We start from the raw sequence: 15,968 nt of genomic DNA, 5'->3' as shown, positions 1-15,968 counted from the left end.
TCGCCCACACATGTACATACATATGTACATAAATATGAGCACACACACACACAGCATAATATTCACATAAGCTCCTCGTTTATGCGCCCGCGAAGTTTGTAAATACTTTCAGCACATCATTCCAGTCAAAGCAATGATAACTAAATTTATTTTGGAATAATTTTAATTTACCTACTTTTTAAATAAAAAATACTTTAGGCACAATGGAACATCACAAACAGCATGGACGCATAAACATAATTAGAATCAGCCGAAACGGTCAGCCACCCACACTCACAGACCCACGAACCCACGAACCCACGAACACAAACGCACTCACTCGAGGAGACTTCGACCCAGTCTAATCATAGACACATGCCGAGCTGGCCGCAGGACCCGACCCGACCCCTGCCTGCATGACCCTCAAACACCCCACCCGAGCGCACCTCCACCCACGTTCACCCCACCAGCAAACACCGCAATTTTTGTCAACTGAACTAATTAATTAATTGTGGGCGGCCAGCGTGGCCTTCCTTCCCACTCGAGGCCGAATCGAAACCAAACGAAACGAAACGAAACGGACCGACATTGGGTGGACGGACACCCAACCACCCATCCAGCCAGCCACCCACTTGCTAACTGACCGGCAACTAATTTTTATATTTATGAGGCAAGGCGTGGACCGGGGGGACTGGGACTGTTGGCCTACTGCGTCATAAACTGTATCGTTTTGGTGTTGCTGTTTTGTATGCATGTGTGTGTGTGTTTGTGCGTGTGTGTGCTGTGCCTGGAGGAGTAGTGGCCATGTAAAGGACAGTTTATCCTTGCCGCAGACTCCATGCCGTTTGCCCCAACATAAAGTTGCATGTTCAAATTTTTAGTATCTTTGTGTGATTTCATGCGTTAAAGCAGAATTTTTATTTGCTGCCCCGTAAAGACAAACGACAGCTACATGGATGGTATACAGTGATGGGAGCGGGGGCAGGATACATATCTGATGTTAGGGGGGCCCATTGCCCATTTTCGTTTAATTTTCATGTCGCGTTGAAAGTTTCATACAAGTATTTATGGCATATAAATGAAATATTTGCTACTGAGGGTAGCAAATGGCAGTTGGGCAATGTTTGCTAATGAAGGAGTTCGATTCGCCTTTAAATGGTTAATTGGGCTGGGGTTGTGGGTTGCCTTGCCTTGCCCTTTATGATGCCGCATGAATACGGAATTCCAAGGGCCTGTCTATCTGTCGCCATCATCTCCTGGGGATGCATAGTATTTTTCCAAGAACCAAGCTTATACATTTTGCCTTCCATTACCATTATTTTAGTTTTGTGATGAGTTTCTGGAATTTAAATTATAAATTGCATTACAAATTTAACCATTTTTCGAAGCCAAATTGGGGGCATGCAATTTTATTATTCATAATCTGTTTCTGAGCTCAAATGCAACTTGTATGCAAATCAGTTCAGTTTTGGATACGCAAATAGCATTAAAACAATCGAATTACATGATACAATGCGAATGAAATGTATAAATAAATAAATTAAATAACTTGCAATTGTATTTATCTGCCATTTTAATTTCAAAATAGTACAAAAGACTTTGCAGTGCGTTAAATATCCATCCTTGGATCTGTTCGTCTACTTTGTGGCCCAATTTATTTTTCCTGATTTTATTTTGGCCTATATTAATGCATTAATGTCGTACCTCCACATCCCTACTTCATTCTTGGATCCAGTCTTGACAATGGGCACGCACGTATTATGCGCTGCCCAATTTCAATATTTTATTATATACACATAAATATATTCGATTTGGGATTGGGATGCTGATGAGAATCCGCGCTCGTTCCATAAGCCTGGCCATATTAATGCATATTAAATGCATTCGGGAAGTTTGTCATTTAATGGTAAATATAAACATGGAAAACTCGCAAAAATCGCATGCGACAAGACAGGAATTTTAAATCATTGAATGCGAAATGACAAAACATTTTCATTTTCATACAAATTGCGGAATTTCGTAGCAGCTTTTCGCCCCCACCCTGCCCAACACAGCCATTCGCCATATTTCCACTCCTCCATGCGGATTCGCATTGTCTCGCTTTCGGTGGGGGCGTCGATAATGCTGTTTATAAATTTGCGGCGGCTGCCAATATGCAACGGAAATTGCCAGCACAGCGCCACACGACTTCAATATCCAGAACCCCTCTGGATCTGGTATCGGGGTCTGGAGCACGCTCAAGAGCTCTGAAGCTGATGTTTTTTTATGGCCAACGAAGGGCGGATGGGTGTGGGCTGGGCTGGGCTGGGGCGTGTGCCTGCCTGGCTGCGGGGGAGGATTAGCTGAAAGATGTTCGTCGCTCGTCGTCCTTGTCAATGCATTTCGTCTTTTGATAATATCAAAAACTCATTTACCTCGGCCACATTGAGGGGGCCACCCCTTGCGTCCTGGACACCAGATGATTTATTATACTAAATGCCATGTCCCGCCTTCCGTTGCATGCGTCATCAATTTCTGGAGATAGATTTGCATGGCCATCGTCAGCGACAAGGACAAGGGCCATTAGGCGGCGAGAGCGTGTGTGCAGCTGCCTGCAACCGCAAACATTTAATAAAAACTATTTCTGACCATAAAATCGAGTAATTGTCTCTATGCAATTCCTAAACAATTTAACAATTGCGCGCAAAATATTAATTAAAAGCCACTTGCCACTAGCTAGTGAATGTATCTCATGGATACAACCACTACGAGTACATGAGCGCGCTTAACATAAATTAAAATGCATTTCCCACCCCCGCATTCAACCAAACCCCAGCAAGGCCACCGCGCACTCAGCGTATGGTAAAAAAAAAGGGTTAGAAAACAATTGAATAGAATAGAATAGTTTTGTTGTGTTCTGTTCTGTTTTGTTGCTCTGATTGCGTTGCGTTGCGTTGCTGGTTGCGTTGCAGATAAAACAATGAAATGTGAGAAATGTGCGGCCACATGGAAAATTAATTGTAATACATTAAAAGTGCAATTGCTGCTGAACAATAAAGCAATACAATTTATACAAATTGCAATGAAGAGTAATGAAAAAAAAACTGTTTCGCTTAACATATGTTCTGGTATTACGCAGGGTGGAGGGGCCAAAGACCGCGGCCACCCTCTTATCGGCGTGTGTGAATCACACTGGTTAAATATTACTCATACGCCGAGCTGCCCCTAATGCTGGATTGAGTGCTTCTGTATCCTGATAACACCGTAACAGGCGTGCTATGATTCACAAAGCATCAGCCGCTTGGGTAAGAGTAAGTCGAACCTTTGCGGGGGAATCACTGTAGAATTTTCGGTAAATTTTAGTCAAAAAGAATTAATAAAACCTTGCAAGAAAATTCGCAAGTGAAGCTTGCTTTTTTTTATATCAAAAACTAATTGATTTATTTGCTTATTGTTAAAACAATGCTAATAGAATATTTGGTTTACAAAATAATACTTTATGTTCAATGTCGGTTGTCGGTTGTTAGCCCCCCCGAATGTACAATAGCTTTGCAATACGCACAGAAATCACCAACAGTTTTCGCTCGCTTACAACTATCCGGAGATCTATATATGTATATACGGCCCAAGAGTGCGAGATCCGATTGAGTGAAGATTGAGTGATAGCAGATAGGATAGTTGATAGACGATAGTGAATGCCGGGGCCGGGCCTTCTTACTGTTGTGGCTGACTAGATCTAGTTCCTAGTGTATGTAACTATATATATAATGCGTTATTCGTACTGATCGGTAAGCGTTTTTAGAGTGCAGTCGCGTGCTTCTGGCAAAGCGATTGCATCTTTGGCTTTGTGCGGTTTTACATTCATAGTTTTGGCTACAAAAATACTCTTCACATACGGACACACGCACACGCACAAAACACATGCTGGAGGACCAAAAATTGGAACCACCTCCAGGCATCCGCTTCGGAGGTGTGCGGCTGGGTGTGTGTGTACATATGTATATGTATATATGTATATAGTATGTGTATGTATAAATATAATTTGGTTAATCTCATTATAAAGCCACTTTGGGGCGCAGTAGCAGCAGCAGCAGGTGGCAGCATCATCACCATCGGTTCGTGTAGAACTGATTGATGCCCAGCACATGCTTCTCCTCATGGTACTTTTGCAGGATATGTGTGATGACCGAGGTGGTGTCGTTGTCGCCGCGCCACACGCGTATGGCATGCTCATTCTCCAGTATGGCCAGAAACGCTGTCAACAGAAACATAACATAAGCATCTACACAGAAATGGGGAATAATTGTAATATACCCAAAAATGTCTTCGGGTTACTGAGCGTCATCTGGACCTGCGGCATTTCGAGAATAACTTTTAGGATGGGCGAATCGGGAGCAAGGCCCTCGCGCAGCTCAATCACACTACCCGAACGATTGTCGCAGAGCCACTCGCAGGCGGAGGCCTTGTTGTTGCCCGTCCTCTTCAGCGCCGACACCACGGCAGCCTCCTCGAAGCCCATTTCGGTAAGCGATTCGACAATCTCCTCGCTGGGTGGCGAGTCACGGTGGCTGTAGATGCGCACAATCTCCATCAGCGCAGCGGTGTTTTCAATGGTTTCCTGCGGAGATTGCAAGGCGATTAATTTCCTAGGGGGACCGAACTGAGACGCTATCGATTATTACGTTATTGGTGACAATGGCGGAGGGCGAAATAGAGGACATGCTCTGCTGCATATTGATGGCCGGCTCCTGCAGGACATCCTCGTTCTGGTTTTGTATCAGCCACTCTAGGGTGGTCGAGTAGATGCCGCTGTTGGCCTTTAGGGCAAACGCGGCCATCTCCCGCTTGAATCCCATATCCACGAGACACTGCAGTGTGTCCGACTGGTGGTTGCGTCGATTGATCAGCCGCTGCTTCAGCATGGCTATCAGCCGAGGGGCATACGGCCCAGCCCCCAAGACGGCAGCCGAGGCCTGCGCCAGGGAGATCAACACCTTGCGTACATCGTATTGGATCTGGAATAAAACTGTTGGGTCACAATTCCCTGCATCTTCCCCTCCCAACACTCACATTCGACTGCTGAAAGATCTCGTTAATGTCGATGGTGGGCAGCGAGTTGGCGTTGGTAGGCACATAACGCGTAGCGCTCTCCAGCAACTGCTCGTTGGGCCCGGGCACCTCCCGTATGCGCGACACCGTCTGTGTGAGCGTGCTGCGCCTGGCCGAGAGTATGAAGGTCTCGTTGTGGCGCACCTGAAGCTGGGCCAGTGTTTCGGCCTCGTTCAGCTCCCCGCCAAAGTACTCGGCCCGATAGAGGCGGTAGCGCGGATTCAGGTGGCGCACATCGGGGGCAAAAAGCTGGATGGAGTCGGGATCGTCGCTCAACTCCAGGATGACCTCGCTCTTCAGGTCGTTAAGGCGCTTGTTCACGTTCGTCTTGAAGACCAGTACCCGCGAGCTGGGACATATGACGCGCACCGCGATGGTATCGCCCGCCTTCAGAGAGTCCTCCTCGTCCACTCCCGTCGAGCCTGTCGAGTCGACGCGGCTGGAATGGCATGTCTTCCTGCAAAAGGCCAAAGGATTAGTGGGTGGTGATAATCCAAGAGAGAGCTGCGAGGCCCACCTGAGGAACAAACTGCGCAGTTTTTGCATAGTTTGTTTTTAGATCAATGTGTGGAAATCCCACGGAGAATTTCGAAAATGAATAAAAAAGATTTAATATTATTGGAAGGCAATCGGAGACATTTAATCGCCTGCCAACTTACGCATTTTCATGCTGCTGTGTTGGAGTGGGTGTGTCTAGTGGGTCTCCATCAGCACTTGACATCCCAGTGCCAGTCTGTGTGGCGACCGCAGTGCTCTGCATATGCAGTTGCAGCTCCAGGTGCATGCGACGCCTCCGTGCCGGCGAGGGTGTGCGCAGGACACAGCTGCCGCCACCCACAACGGGTCTGCCCGCCACGACAACGTCCGTCTGGGTCTCCATCTCCGTCGTGTGCACATTTAGCGAGGCGGAACTGAGACTCTCCGCATCGCTGGCACTGCTGGCGGTGTGGACGCGACTGCTTCCAGGACTGTCGGCCGATGGAGTGGATGACCGCTTACTCCGCGCCAGCCACTTCGCGCGTTTCTCGTTGAACTTTTCGCGCATCCAGGGAATCATGTTGTGTCGGCCATTAAGTCCGCTTTACATTTTGCATCAGTTTTCTGTGGAGATTCAACATTTTCCACGGAATATAAACAGAATCGATGCAAAATTGCTCCAGCTGTTCGCGGCGCTGCCAGAATGTCACATTTAGGTGGAGTGGCTGGCAGACAATGTCCTAATTTTGCCAGCGGAAATATCGCCAAACAAAAATATATCGCGAAATCGATTGTTTCACGTAGGGCTGTTACATATTTTAAATATACCAAATAGCAATTATAATTATGGGATGAAGAAAGAGGAGATTAAATGTTATATTGAATGTTATTATGGAATTGAGGATATGATTGTCATACTATGCTCTAATCAGTGCATTATTCAGGAAATGGGGTGTACAAACCTCCAACCATCCCATACTCTTCACTTCCCACGAATATTATGAAACTTGAAGAATTTAAGCGCAGCTAAAGTATAGTAAGGAAAGACGAAGGATGGATCTACAAGGAACATGTACAAAACATTATTCTTTTCCACTGTTTAATTCAAGTATTACCTGTTCAAAAAAGAGGGAGCTCAGTGGCTTAAGTCCTTTTTTTACGGTATATTTTGAAAATAAAAAGGTATATTTCAGTATATTTCGGAGGGTCAGTCGAAATTCTAGTAACGATCATTTCGCTGTCACACTGCTCATATTTTAATTGCTAGAATGTGGAGCTGTTACTGGTTACTCTGATTTACGCTAATTTTGTTCTGTTACGAAATTTTTTGAAAATGACGTTTCTGAGGTTCCAGTCACACTCGACAAAACAAATCAAGTGAAATATTTATTTTTCCATATTTTAATATACTTTTAAAAATGACCGCCAAACACATTTAGCGCATAAAAAATACTGACATTTTTCGCTCTCAATTCGTGGTGGTTTTTCAAAATTTTCTCTCTTTTCCGTGGTGAAGAGAGCGCTTTCGTTGTGACTTTCCCCTCCTTTTCGTAATGTGTGAGCCACATGTTCCTAACGGGAACGAATGAAGATTCATTGTTGCATCAGGAACATTTCCCGTTAGGAAAATTTGATTTGTATGGGAAAAATTTCAGCAACATGGGGAAATGAATAGGCAGCATTGTTCTGCAACTTTGGCACGGAATGAGCAACAGTCTGCATACCTTAAATTTATGTATCTATCGGATAAAATTATTTGTTTAGGGCTGAGAGGGCCAACTAGCCAGTAATATTAAACGGAATATCAAAATCGAGGAATATCAACGTTGAATGTTTTGAAAAAAAAAAACAATCGATACTATCGTAATAGTAACGGGCTCTAATAATCATTAAAAAACCATTGAAACCTTTTAGGATCTTTTCCATTGTAAAAATTAGATGCCAACTGTCGATTAGTTTACAAATTTGTCTTCGTATTTTATAGCAGCCAATCCAATCAAAAGCGCAACGACTGTAGCTCGATACTATCATGATAGTCTCAAAACCATCGATAGTAGAGGCTAGCATCAAAATATCGATACCATCGATAGTGCCCTCTTTGGTTTGACACCTCTACTAGAACGCGCAAATAAAAAAAGCAGCGGAAAATGTTTGGCGCACATTAAAAGCAACCTCGTCGTGCCCCCAACCTAATCAAGTATCGTGCCCCGCCACAGAAGTCCCCCAGCAATAGTCAAATAGTGTTTTTGTTGTGCTCCCTCCTATATGCGTGTGCGTCAGTTTGCTTTGCTGCCAGAGAACGTCACGTAGCATAAAAAAAACGAGAGAGGCCGCACACAGTGGTAAAAAGAGGTAACAAAAAACCAAATAGTGAAAAGCGCAGAGGGCAGGAAGCCAGAAGACAGAGGAGCTAAAGCAAAAGACACAAGAGCTGCAAGAAGTTTGCACACGCCGGACGCCAACCACAACGCATGAATGGGCAACTCTATACGACGCACCCGCTGCTGCCAAATTACAAAAACATATATTGCCCATATGTACCGGAGGTACGTCCCGTAGCCGGGATTCGATTAGTCTGAGAGAGATTCGCTGGGACATTGGAGCCCACACAAGAAGATACGACGCAGCGCAGGTAGGATAAAAGAGATAAAAGTTTCCCCCCCACTCTTCTGTATTTTGTTTTTCGGCGTGTATGTATACGCTTGCCTGCCAGTGTGAGGTGTGTGTGCGTGAGCTGGAGCGCGTGAGGTGCGCTCAGTGCCTGCAAATGCAAAGAAGTGGATGCCTTTGATTTCTTTGTTTATGTTTGCCCAATTCCACGATTAGTTGGCACTTTTGATCGCAGCCCGCACCCCACCACACATCTCTTACGCTAATTTATTTACGCATTTGTTTATGCCCCAAAACGAAAGAAGAGAGTATGGTATGTGTGTGTGGGGGAGAGAGAGAGAGAGGAAAGAGTGCGTTCCAGTGTGACCAGCTACCACTTGGCATTCATTGTTTTGTTTTCTCACATAACGGTGCTGGTGTGTGCTTATCGCAGTTTCGTCAGCACACAAATAAATTGCAATTTTCTGTTAAACTTTTATTTGAATTGCTTTCAGCATTTTATTTAGCGCAGAAAAGTCGCAGAAATAAACAACGTGAAAAGTCACAGGAATAAGAAGAAGAAGAAGTAAGCAAAGTGAAAGACGAGAAGGAAAAAGGACAAAGCAAGTGGCAACAGATACAATTCCATTTTTTGGGCAGCAACACGAGCAACTTAATTATACTACAATACATACATTTTAAGCCTAGATAGGTAAGATAACCAATCGACACAAACGGTTCAGAGCATCAAATAATCCATTTGCCACCTGGCACCCTCCAGTATCTATATTTTAAGATCGACTTTATACAAAATGTGGAATTCCGAACCAACACATCGCCAGAACCAGCAGCAGCAGCAGCAATACCAACATCAACACAATGGCAATTCTACCTCGGGGGGCCAGCCCGCCAAACAGTTGGGCATGACTTCGGCCATCAGCCTGGCCGAGCCGAAGCCGGCGGACCTGCAGCGGACGGAGAACCTCCGCGCCTCCCTGGAGCCGTTCAACGTGTTCGAGAGCCAGGACGAGCTGAACCACCGCATGGAGATCCTGGCCAAGCTCAATACGCTGGTCAAGCAGTGGGTGAAGGAGATATCCGTCAGCAAGAACATGCCAGAGGCGGCTGCCGAGAAGCTGGGCGGAAAGATATACACCTTCGGGTCGTATCGCCTGGGTGTGCACCACAAGGGAGCCGATATCGATGCCCTGTGCGTGGCTCCCCGCAACATTGAGCGCACCGACTACTTTCAGAGCTTCTTTGAGGTGCTGAAAAAGCAGCCGGAGGTCACCGAGTGTCGCTCCGTGGAAGAGGCATTTGTGCCTGTCATCAAAATGAACTTTGATGGCATCGAAATCGATTTGCTGTTCGCGCGACTTTCGCTTAAAGAGATACCCGACGACTTTGATCTGCGCGATGATAATTTGCTTCGGAATCTGGATCACCGTTCGGTGCGCAGCCTCAACGGCTGCCGTGTGACGGACGAGATCCTGGCCCTGGTGCCCAACATTGAGAATTTTCGCCTAGCCTTGCGCACCATCAAGCTGTGGGCCAAGAGTAAGTGGTCAAGCACCTAGCCGTAGCCATTGCAGCAAACTAAATGATTGTCTTTCCGCAGAGCATGGCATCTATTCCAATTCGCTGGGATACTTTGGGGGTGTCACCTGGGCCATGCTGGTGGCCCGGACTTGCCAGCTGTACCCGAACGCAACAGCTGCCACCCTGGTGCACAAGTTCTTTTTGGTCTTTTCGCGCTGGAAGTGGCCTAATCCGGTGCTACTCAAGCACCCCGACAACGTGAATCTCAGATTTCAAGTATGTGCATAAATTTTGGCCAACCCAAATGTTATTTTTTAACTGATCCATGTCTTTCATGCTTTTGCGGATGGGTTAGGTCTGGGATCCGCGTGTCAATGCATCAGATCGCTATCATCTGATGCCAATCATAACGCCTGCGTATCCACAACAGAATTCTACATTTAATGTGTCCGAATCCACCAAGAAGGTCATGCTGACCGAGTTTACACGCGGCATGAATATTACGGACGAGATCATGCTTGGCCGAGCATCCTGGGAGCGTCTCTTCGAGGCGCCCAGCTTCTTTTACAGATATCGCCACTTCATAGTGCTGTTGGTCAACTCGCAGACGGCTGACGACCACCTGGAGTGGTGCGGACTTGTCGAGTCCAAGGTGCGCCTGCTTATCGGCAACTTGGAGCGAAATCCTCACATTGCTCTGGCGCACGTCAACCCCAAGGGCTTTGAGCTGAAGAAGGGGGAGAGCGCCAACAATTCGCAGAACAACAGCGGCAACGAGGACGACCTAAAGCAGCCTCCGCCCAATCAGGCCACCCTGACATCGGCTCCCTTCTGCTCCATGTGGTTCATCGGTCTGGAGTTTGAGCGTTCGGAGAACCTCAACGTAGACCTCACAGAAAGCATACAGAATTTCACAGAGCACGTGATCATGCATGGCGTAAGTAGAGTGGAAAGTGAAAGGTCATATTCTGTGTGGTGGTTGATCGATATTTTGGCTATTTCCAGGTCAACATCAAGATGCTAAAGGAAGGCATGGCCATTGATGCGCGGCATGTGAAGCGCAAGCAGCTCACCCTCTACTTGGACGCTGACTTCCTCAAGCGTGAGCGCAAGAGCATGGAGAGCCACACTAGCTTCAACAATACGCTGCTGGCCAACCGCAAGCGTCTCTCCACAGAATTGGCCCAGTCGCAGGAAGCTCTGCCGCCGGGCAGTCAGGCACAGCCAGCCAGTGGCAATCGGGGGCGGGATAGCGGCGCAAAGATCCACAGGCTGAGTGAATCGGTAAGTACAGGCGCAAAACAGATTATTTGCAGAAGTTTTTGATTAAAACTGTTGGGTTTTATTCAGCTAACGGAGGATAATTCGAATGCATCGAGCGATTTGGGAGCTCCGACGCCAACCACACCCACAGCGGCACAAATGAATGCGCCAAGTTTCAAGACATCGGGTAAGAACGGCTCGGAGTTGGACAGCTCGGAGCAGGAACCGCAGCAGCAGCAGAGCAGTCGTCACCGCAGGCGCATAATAACGGAAATAACAGCACTGCCACGACAACGGAGGTGGCATGTTCGTGACAACCGCCAACGCTACATCCACCGCCGGCGCAACAGCAGCCACCGCCGCCGCCGCCACTGCCGCCATCATCTCACCATCATCATCATCAGCATCAGAAGTTTCGGAAGAACAACAATGCGGCTGCAGCGGCAGCCTCCAATAGTATTTTCAATCAGCGCTCGATCCTGCATGCGGCTTCGAGTCTATCGGCGGCTCTAAGCATAACCGGACACAACCGCAAACAGCAGACGGCGACAAAACCCATACATTCGGCAACACCGATCAGCAGTACCCACACCCACATCCTCCACAGTAACAACAGCAATGGTTCTGGCGGCGGTGGCGGCGGCAACAGCAACAACAACAACAACAACCAGATCTGCTATTACATTGACGACGATGATGATGATGATGATGACAACAACCACCAGCATCAGCAAATACCTACGCAACCACAGCAACAACCACAAACGCAGGCACTGGCCAGAGCCATTCCCACAGTATCGGCAGGAGCAACAGCCACTCCCACGGCAGTTTCTGTGGCAGCCCCAGCCGCTGCATCGGCCACGACAATTTCTTGTAAGTTGTTTCCATGTTTTGACTCATTCGCTCGCATTCTCCTCGCATAACGCATATGTACATATGTGCTACTTATTCCGACTTTCCTTGACACGAGACTGGTCTATGCTCTAATTTGACTATTTACTATTTTTAGCTTACGTATCCTTAAACAGTATTTCACTCCCCCCCCTACCCATTTGACTCCACGAGTGGGGGAAAATGATTTAAGCCTGAAGGTTTCAGTTTCTTAGTTTTAAAATTACAAAAACATAATCCAGAGACTATGCTCTGCAACTGATTAAATTCATTTTGATGAAAATAAACTTTTGAAAAAAGTAATTAAACGATAAAACAAAAGAAAAAGCTACACTTTTTGGTATTTTTATTTTCGAAATTATCATATTTTATTTCCGGCAATGAATGTAGGCGTCGGGTTTGTTTATTTTTTCGGGTATCTTTTATAAGTCATTCCAGGGCTAAATTGTAATATTTACCTCAAGTGAAATGTTGTTTGGCTTCAATTTTGATCCAATTTCAGATTCATATGTGATGTACATATGAATACACAGAATGTAAGAAGGTTCTGCCCTTACATGAAATTTGGAAAAAAAAACAAGAAAAAATGAGATATAATTATTTTTAAATTAAAACGATTTATGTATCTAATATACTGAATATATTTTAATGTATCTTTGCAGTGTAAAAAGCTATAACACATACCATTTAAGGATTAGTTATCATAGTTATTCTCCCCCATTGATTTTCTTGGCATTGATGATGCCCAATCCAAGTGGAAGCCCAACACATTTTACACAAATCGGTGAGTGGGATTTCTTACAATTATGATATTCAAAATGCTAATGCCAGTCTTTGTTGTCTTTTGGCAGGTTTCGATCATGCCCCCCCCACACTTCAGAGTTATGTTGAACATTATTCTATCAACAAACTAAAGTTTCGTTCCGTTCCCCAATTGTAAAATGAAACAATGCATACAGAAATCAAAGTGCTTGCTTACGACATCATCCGATTTCAGCAACTTTTTAGCGGCAGAGAACGATTTCGCTAGCATGTCCAAATAATAATATGTTGTACATCTTTTTTACTTCCCCACAGCTGGTTTGAGGAGTGCGTAGAAGTGGAGAGGAGAAGAGTCAGCGCCAGAGGACGGACAACCAGAGGCAGGACAGCTGCATCAACAAGAACTATGAATCAATTAAGAAGATTCCATTATCATTTTCCATCTTCTAGTTTTCAATATGTATTTGTTTTCTTCTCCTTCTAGTTGTACAACGCTGAAAATTTGAAACAATTATGTTCGTTTTTCTAAGAAAAAGATATCTGAAAAAAGGTAATAACAAAAGCAAACAAAGAATTGCAAAATAAAATGAAGATATTGATTTAATTTTACCAAATAAACCAGAAAAACAATATACAGCGAAAGCTAAACAAAAAAAATCAAACCAAATAATTTTTGTTTTATTTCACATTTTATTCGAGTGGTATTGAAATGCTCTAAGAACCATTAATTAAGTACCAACGAGAAGAAGCCTGATGTGTAGTCGATAGAACCACATAACAATTATTAAGATATGGCTTTCTGCTGGGCTGGATACTTTGGTACCTCGCCTTCCATTCTAGTGTGTCGCAGTATCTGGCAATTGAGAAAACTCACCAGATCGTGGTAAATTTCGCTGTGGCACACCTCTGAAACGCCGTAATTGTACATTGTCTTCCGCAAGCCAAGTTGGAAGGGCCGAAACTTGGCCTTCGTTTTGGATAGGTGGCGGCTTAGCCAATCTTTAACACCGGCACCTGCGTAAAGGGTGCTCTTGTTGGGACAGACTACATCCAATTTTTTTTTCGGATAGTATTCCCTGATTGGATTGGAGTCGACGACCACCCGTGGCAGAGTGTGCGCAGCCCTTGCCGCAAAGCGCGTATCTAAATACAAGACGCCAAAGGTGGCCGCCCATGGATCGAACACCCACTGACCGAACTCATCCTGTTTACGCATTGGAATTTTTACGGTCAACTCTATGGGGGGAGCATCACCACCACCAGCACCGTCTCCTCCTTTACCGTCTCCTCCTTTACCGTCTCCTCCTTTACCATCTCCTCCTTTACCGGCTCTCACGCTTACAGCACCTTCGAAAAATCTCAAGTCTGTCATCATCGTTCCATTCGTTACAGTAGAATTCATGGGTAGCTGCTGGACGGTGGTATCGACTGCGGTGGTTGTCTTGGGTGTGCTGGATGATGATGTGTTCATCCTGAAGCCACCGGGAAACAGCCTGGCCTTGTTCTTCTTGTGGGGGCCCTGATTCATCCATATTCCCCAGGCCTTATTATTGCTGGCTTGGCTCAGATTCACCCGTCCCTGGACTGCGGTGGTTTCAATCGTAGTCTTCTGCACTGGTGAGCATTCTAAATCCTCACGATTCTGCTTAGATGAGGACACTGGCAATGCCACGAATTCTTTTACTCTCAGGCACTGTGGCGTATGGGCTCATAAGTTAAAGATCAAAGCCAAGATTTTTGTATAACTCACGACAACTGCTGCCAGAGCGATAAAGAACACACTGAATATTCCAATGTTATGCATTTTATTCTCCTAACGGCTTGAGCACGATAAATCCAACACGTTGAAGCCGTTGTTGTGGAGTAGTTGGAATTGTGGTTAAGATTGAATTATATTTACGTATTGTTTATCAAGTATTATTGATGTGTTTTTGGTTTGGAATCTGATTTATGTATTTTGTTTGGCATATACCAGTATATTTAAGGCCACTGTTTATAGTAATGTGACATAAAACTCGTCCCAGCTGTTTGTTTGATATGTACATATATGTATTTATGAGAAATGCCATATCATATGATAAATTAATCTAGTTAATTAATTTTTTTATTTAATTTAATTATTATTAATTATTATTATTTCTAGATTGCTCCTACTTTTTTCAATTGTTCAATTAATTAAATTAAATAATTATTATATTATATATGAATAAAATTTAAAGATGTTAAATTGAAACATAATTCATTCAATCTGATTTTTTATTCGGTATCTCAACTGCCCCTGGTACAGTCAATCTCAACTGAAATTCTTTACCTAAATGGAGGAAAATGAGCATCATTTTCAGTTTTACGAGTAGCTGCAGGTGGGCACTTAAGAAACTTAAGCATGGCCAGCATCAAGGCTACGGAAAACCGACGGCAAGGCCTTTGGATATGGTACAGTCAGCACACCAGATTGCTTGAGGCCGTAAAGGACTTCGGGCATTAGTCTATGCGGGATTGCGTTGGTGTCACATACCTAAGTACAATGGTTCCAAGTACCCCGAAAAATGCTTCCCTTCTCGATAACTGCCAAATTAACCAGTCGGAGCGGCGATCCCTTCTTTTGTGCTGTGGGCCTAACCTAATTGCACTTCTGCGAATTTGTGCGCGACACAGCTGCGCGTTTTTCCCCGAGCCCGAGCCCGAGCTGTACGCGTATTAATCCGTTTATGGCCACGGATTAAGTTGCAAAATTTTCACGAAGGTCGCCGAAGATCGCGAGACGGCAGCGAATTCACGGAAAAGCATCACAGCCCCTTACACAGGTATCATCGGCCATTCGCCCGCCACCCACAGGTAGCTGATCGCTGACCGCTCGATCTGGTATAAAAGATACCATGTCCGGCAGATAGATCATCAGTTAGCAAACGCATCTTCAAGGTGTGTGAGGTGTCCAAAGTGAAAGAGAAAAATAATCAAACCATCTCGCAGCTATTATACGATAAACTTTGTTCAGTTTTGCCAACTTGCTTGCAGCACTGGGTGAAGTTTGTCTTATAATCCACATAGTAAACGATCAGCGAACGTCTCAGCACATTGTGAAGGACTCTCTGAGGCCCCGATCTTGGGATGCATTCTGTGCAGTTATGTCTACGTGATCCATATCCTCATCACTGGGCAAAGTGTGTCTCAAGATTGCAGCCCCCATCGGCAAAGTGTACAAAAGAAAGTGCAAGAAAATTGTGTCGAGGAAAACGAATTTTAAAATTAAATGGCGATTGTCGGTATGGTCGCTTTTTACCAGGGATTCCGATCAAGCGAAGTGACTAGACCGAACACTCGTGCTATAATTTTAGAATGTTCAACATGGCCAGCAAGTGACTGTGACTGTGACAGTGAAT

General features: G+C 45.1%; 3 protein-coding genes across 3 annotated transcripts; 1 reads left to right on the top strand and 2 right to left on the bottom strand.

Moving 5' to 3' along the window:
- Positions 1-3,393: 3,393 nt before the first annotated feature.
- On the bottom strand, positions 3,394-6,236 carry LOC111079404 (ubiquitin-associated domain-containing protein 1). The gene is made up of 6 exons (XM_022374579.2): positions 5,727-6,236; positions 5,585-5,596; positions 5,029-5,524; positions 4,641-4,973; positions 4,273-4,576; positions 3,394-4,213 (listed from the first exon to the last, which is right to left on the bottom strand). Exons 1-6 carry the CDS (start codon positions 6,122-6,124, stop codon positions 4,065-4,067), a joined length of 1,692 nt encoding a protein of 563 aa, XP_022230271.1. The 5' UTR covers positions 6,125-6,236; the 3' UTR covers positions 3,394-4,064.
- A 1,396-nt stretch (positions 6,237-7,632) lies between these two features.
- Positions 7,633-13,193, top strand: LOC111079414 (poly(A) polymerase beta). Its single transcript, XM_022374593.2, has 9 exons — positions 7,633-8,176; positions 8,649-8,845; positions 8,915-9,690; positions 9,752-9,948; positions 10,028-10,609; positions 10,678-10,956; positions 11,023-11,808; positions 12,489-12,610; positions 12,678-13,193. The coding sequence occupies exons 3-7, from the start codon at positions 8,946-8,948 to the stop codon at positions 11,446-11,448; spliced, it is 2,229 nt and encodes a 742-aa protein (XP_022230285.2). The 5' UTR covers positions 7,633-8,176; positions 8,649-8,845; positions 8,915-8,945; the 3' UTR covers positions 11,449-11,808; positions 12,489-12,610; positions 12,678-13,193.
- A 71-nt stretch (positions 13,194-13,264) lies between these two features.
- LOC111079413 lies at positions 13,265-14,584 on the bottom strand. The gene is made up of 2 exons (XM_022374591.2): positions 14,339-14,584; positions 13,265-14,281 (listed from the first exon to the last, which is right to left on the bottom strand). Exons 1-2 carry the CDS (start codon positions 14,390-14,392, stop codon positions 13,373-13,375), a joined length of 963 nt encoding a protein of 320 aa, XP_022230283.2. The 5' UTR covers positions 14,393-14,584; the 3' UTR covers positions 13,265-13,372.
- Positions 14,585-15,968: the final 1,384 nt, after the last annotated feature.

Source organism: Drosophila obscura, unplaced genomic scaffold (genome assembly GCF_018151105.1).
Source record: "Drosophila obscura isolate BZ-5 IFL unplaced genomic scaffold, ASM1815110v1 contig_186, whole genome shotgun sequence".
Taxonomy (NCBI): domain Eukaryota; kingdom Metazoa; phylum Arthropoda; class Insecta; order Diptera; family Drosophilidae; genus Drosophila; species Drosophila obscura.
This window is presented reverse-complemented; position numbering and strand designations above follow the sequence as displayed.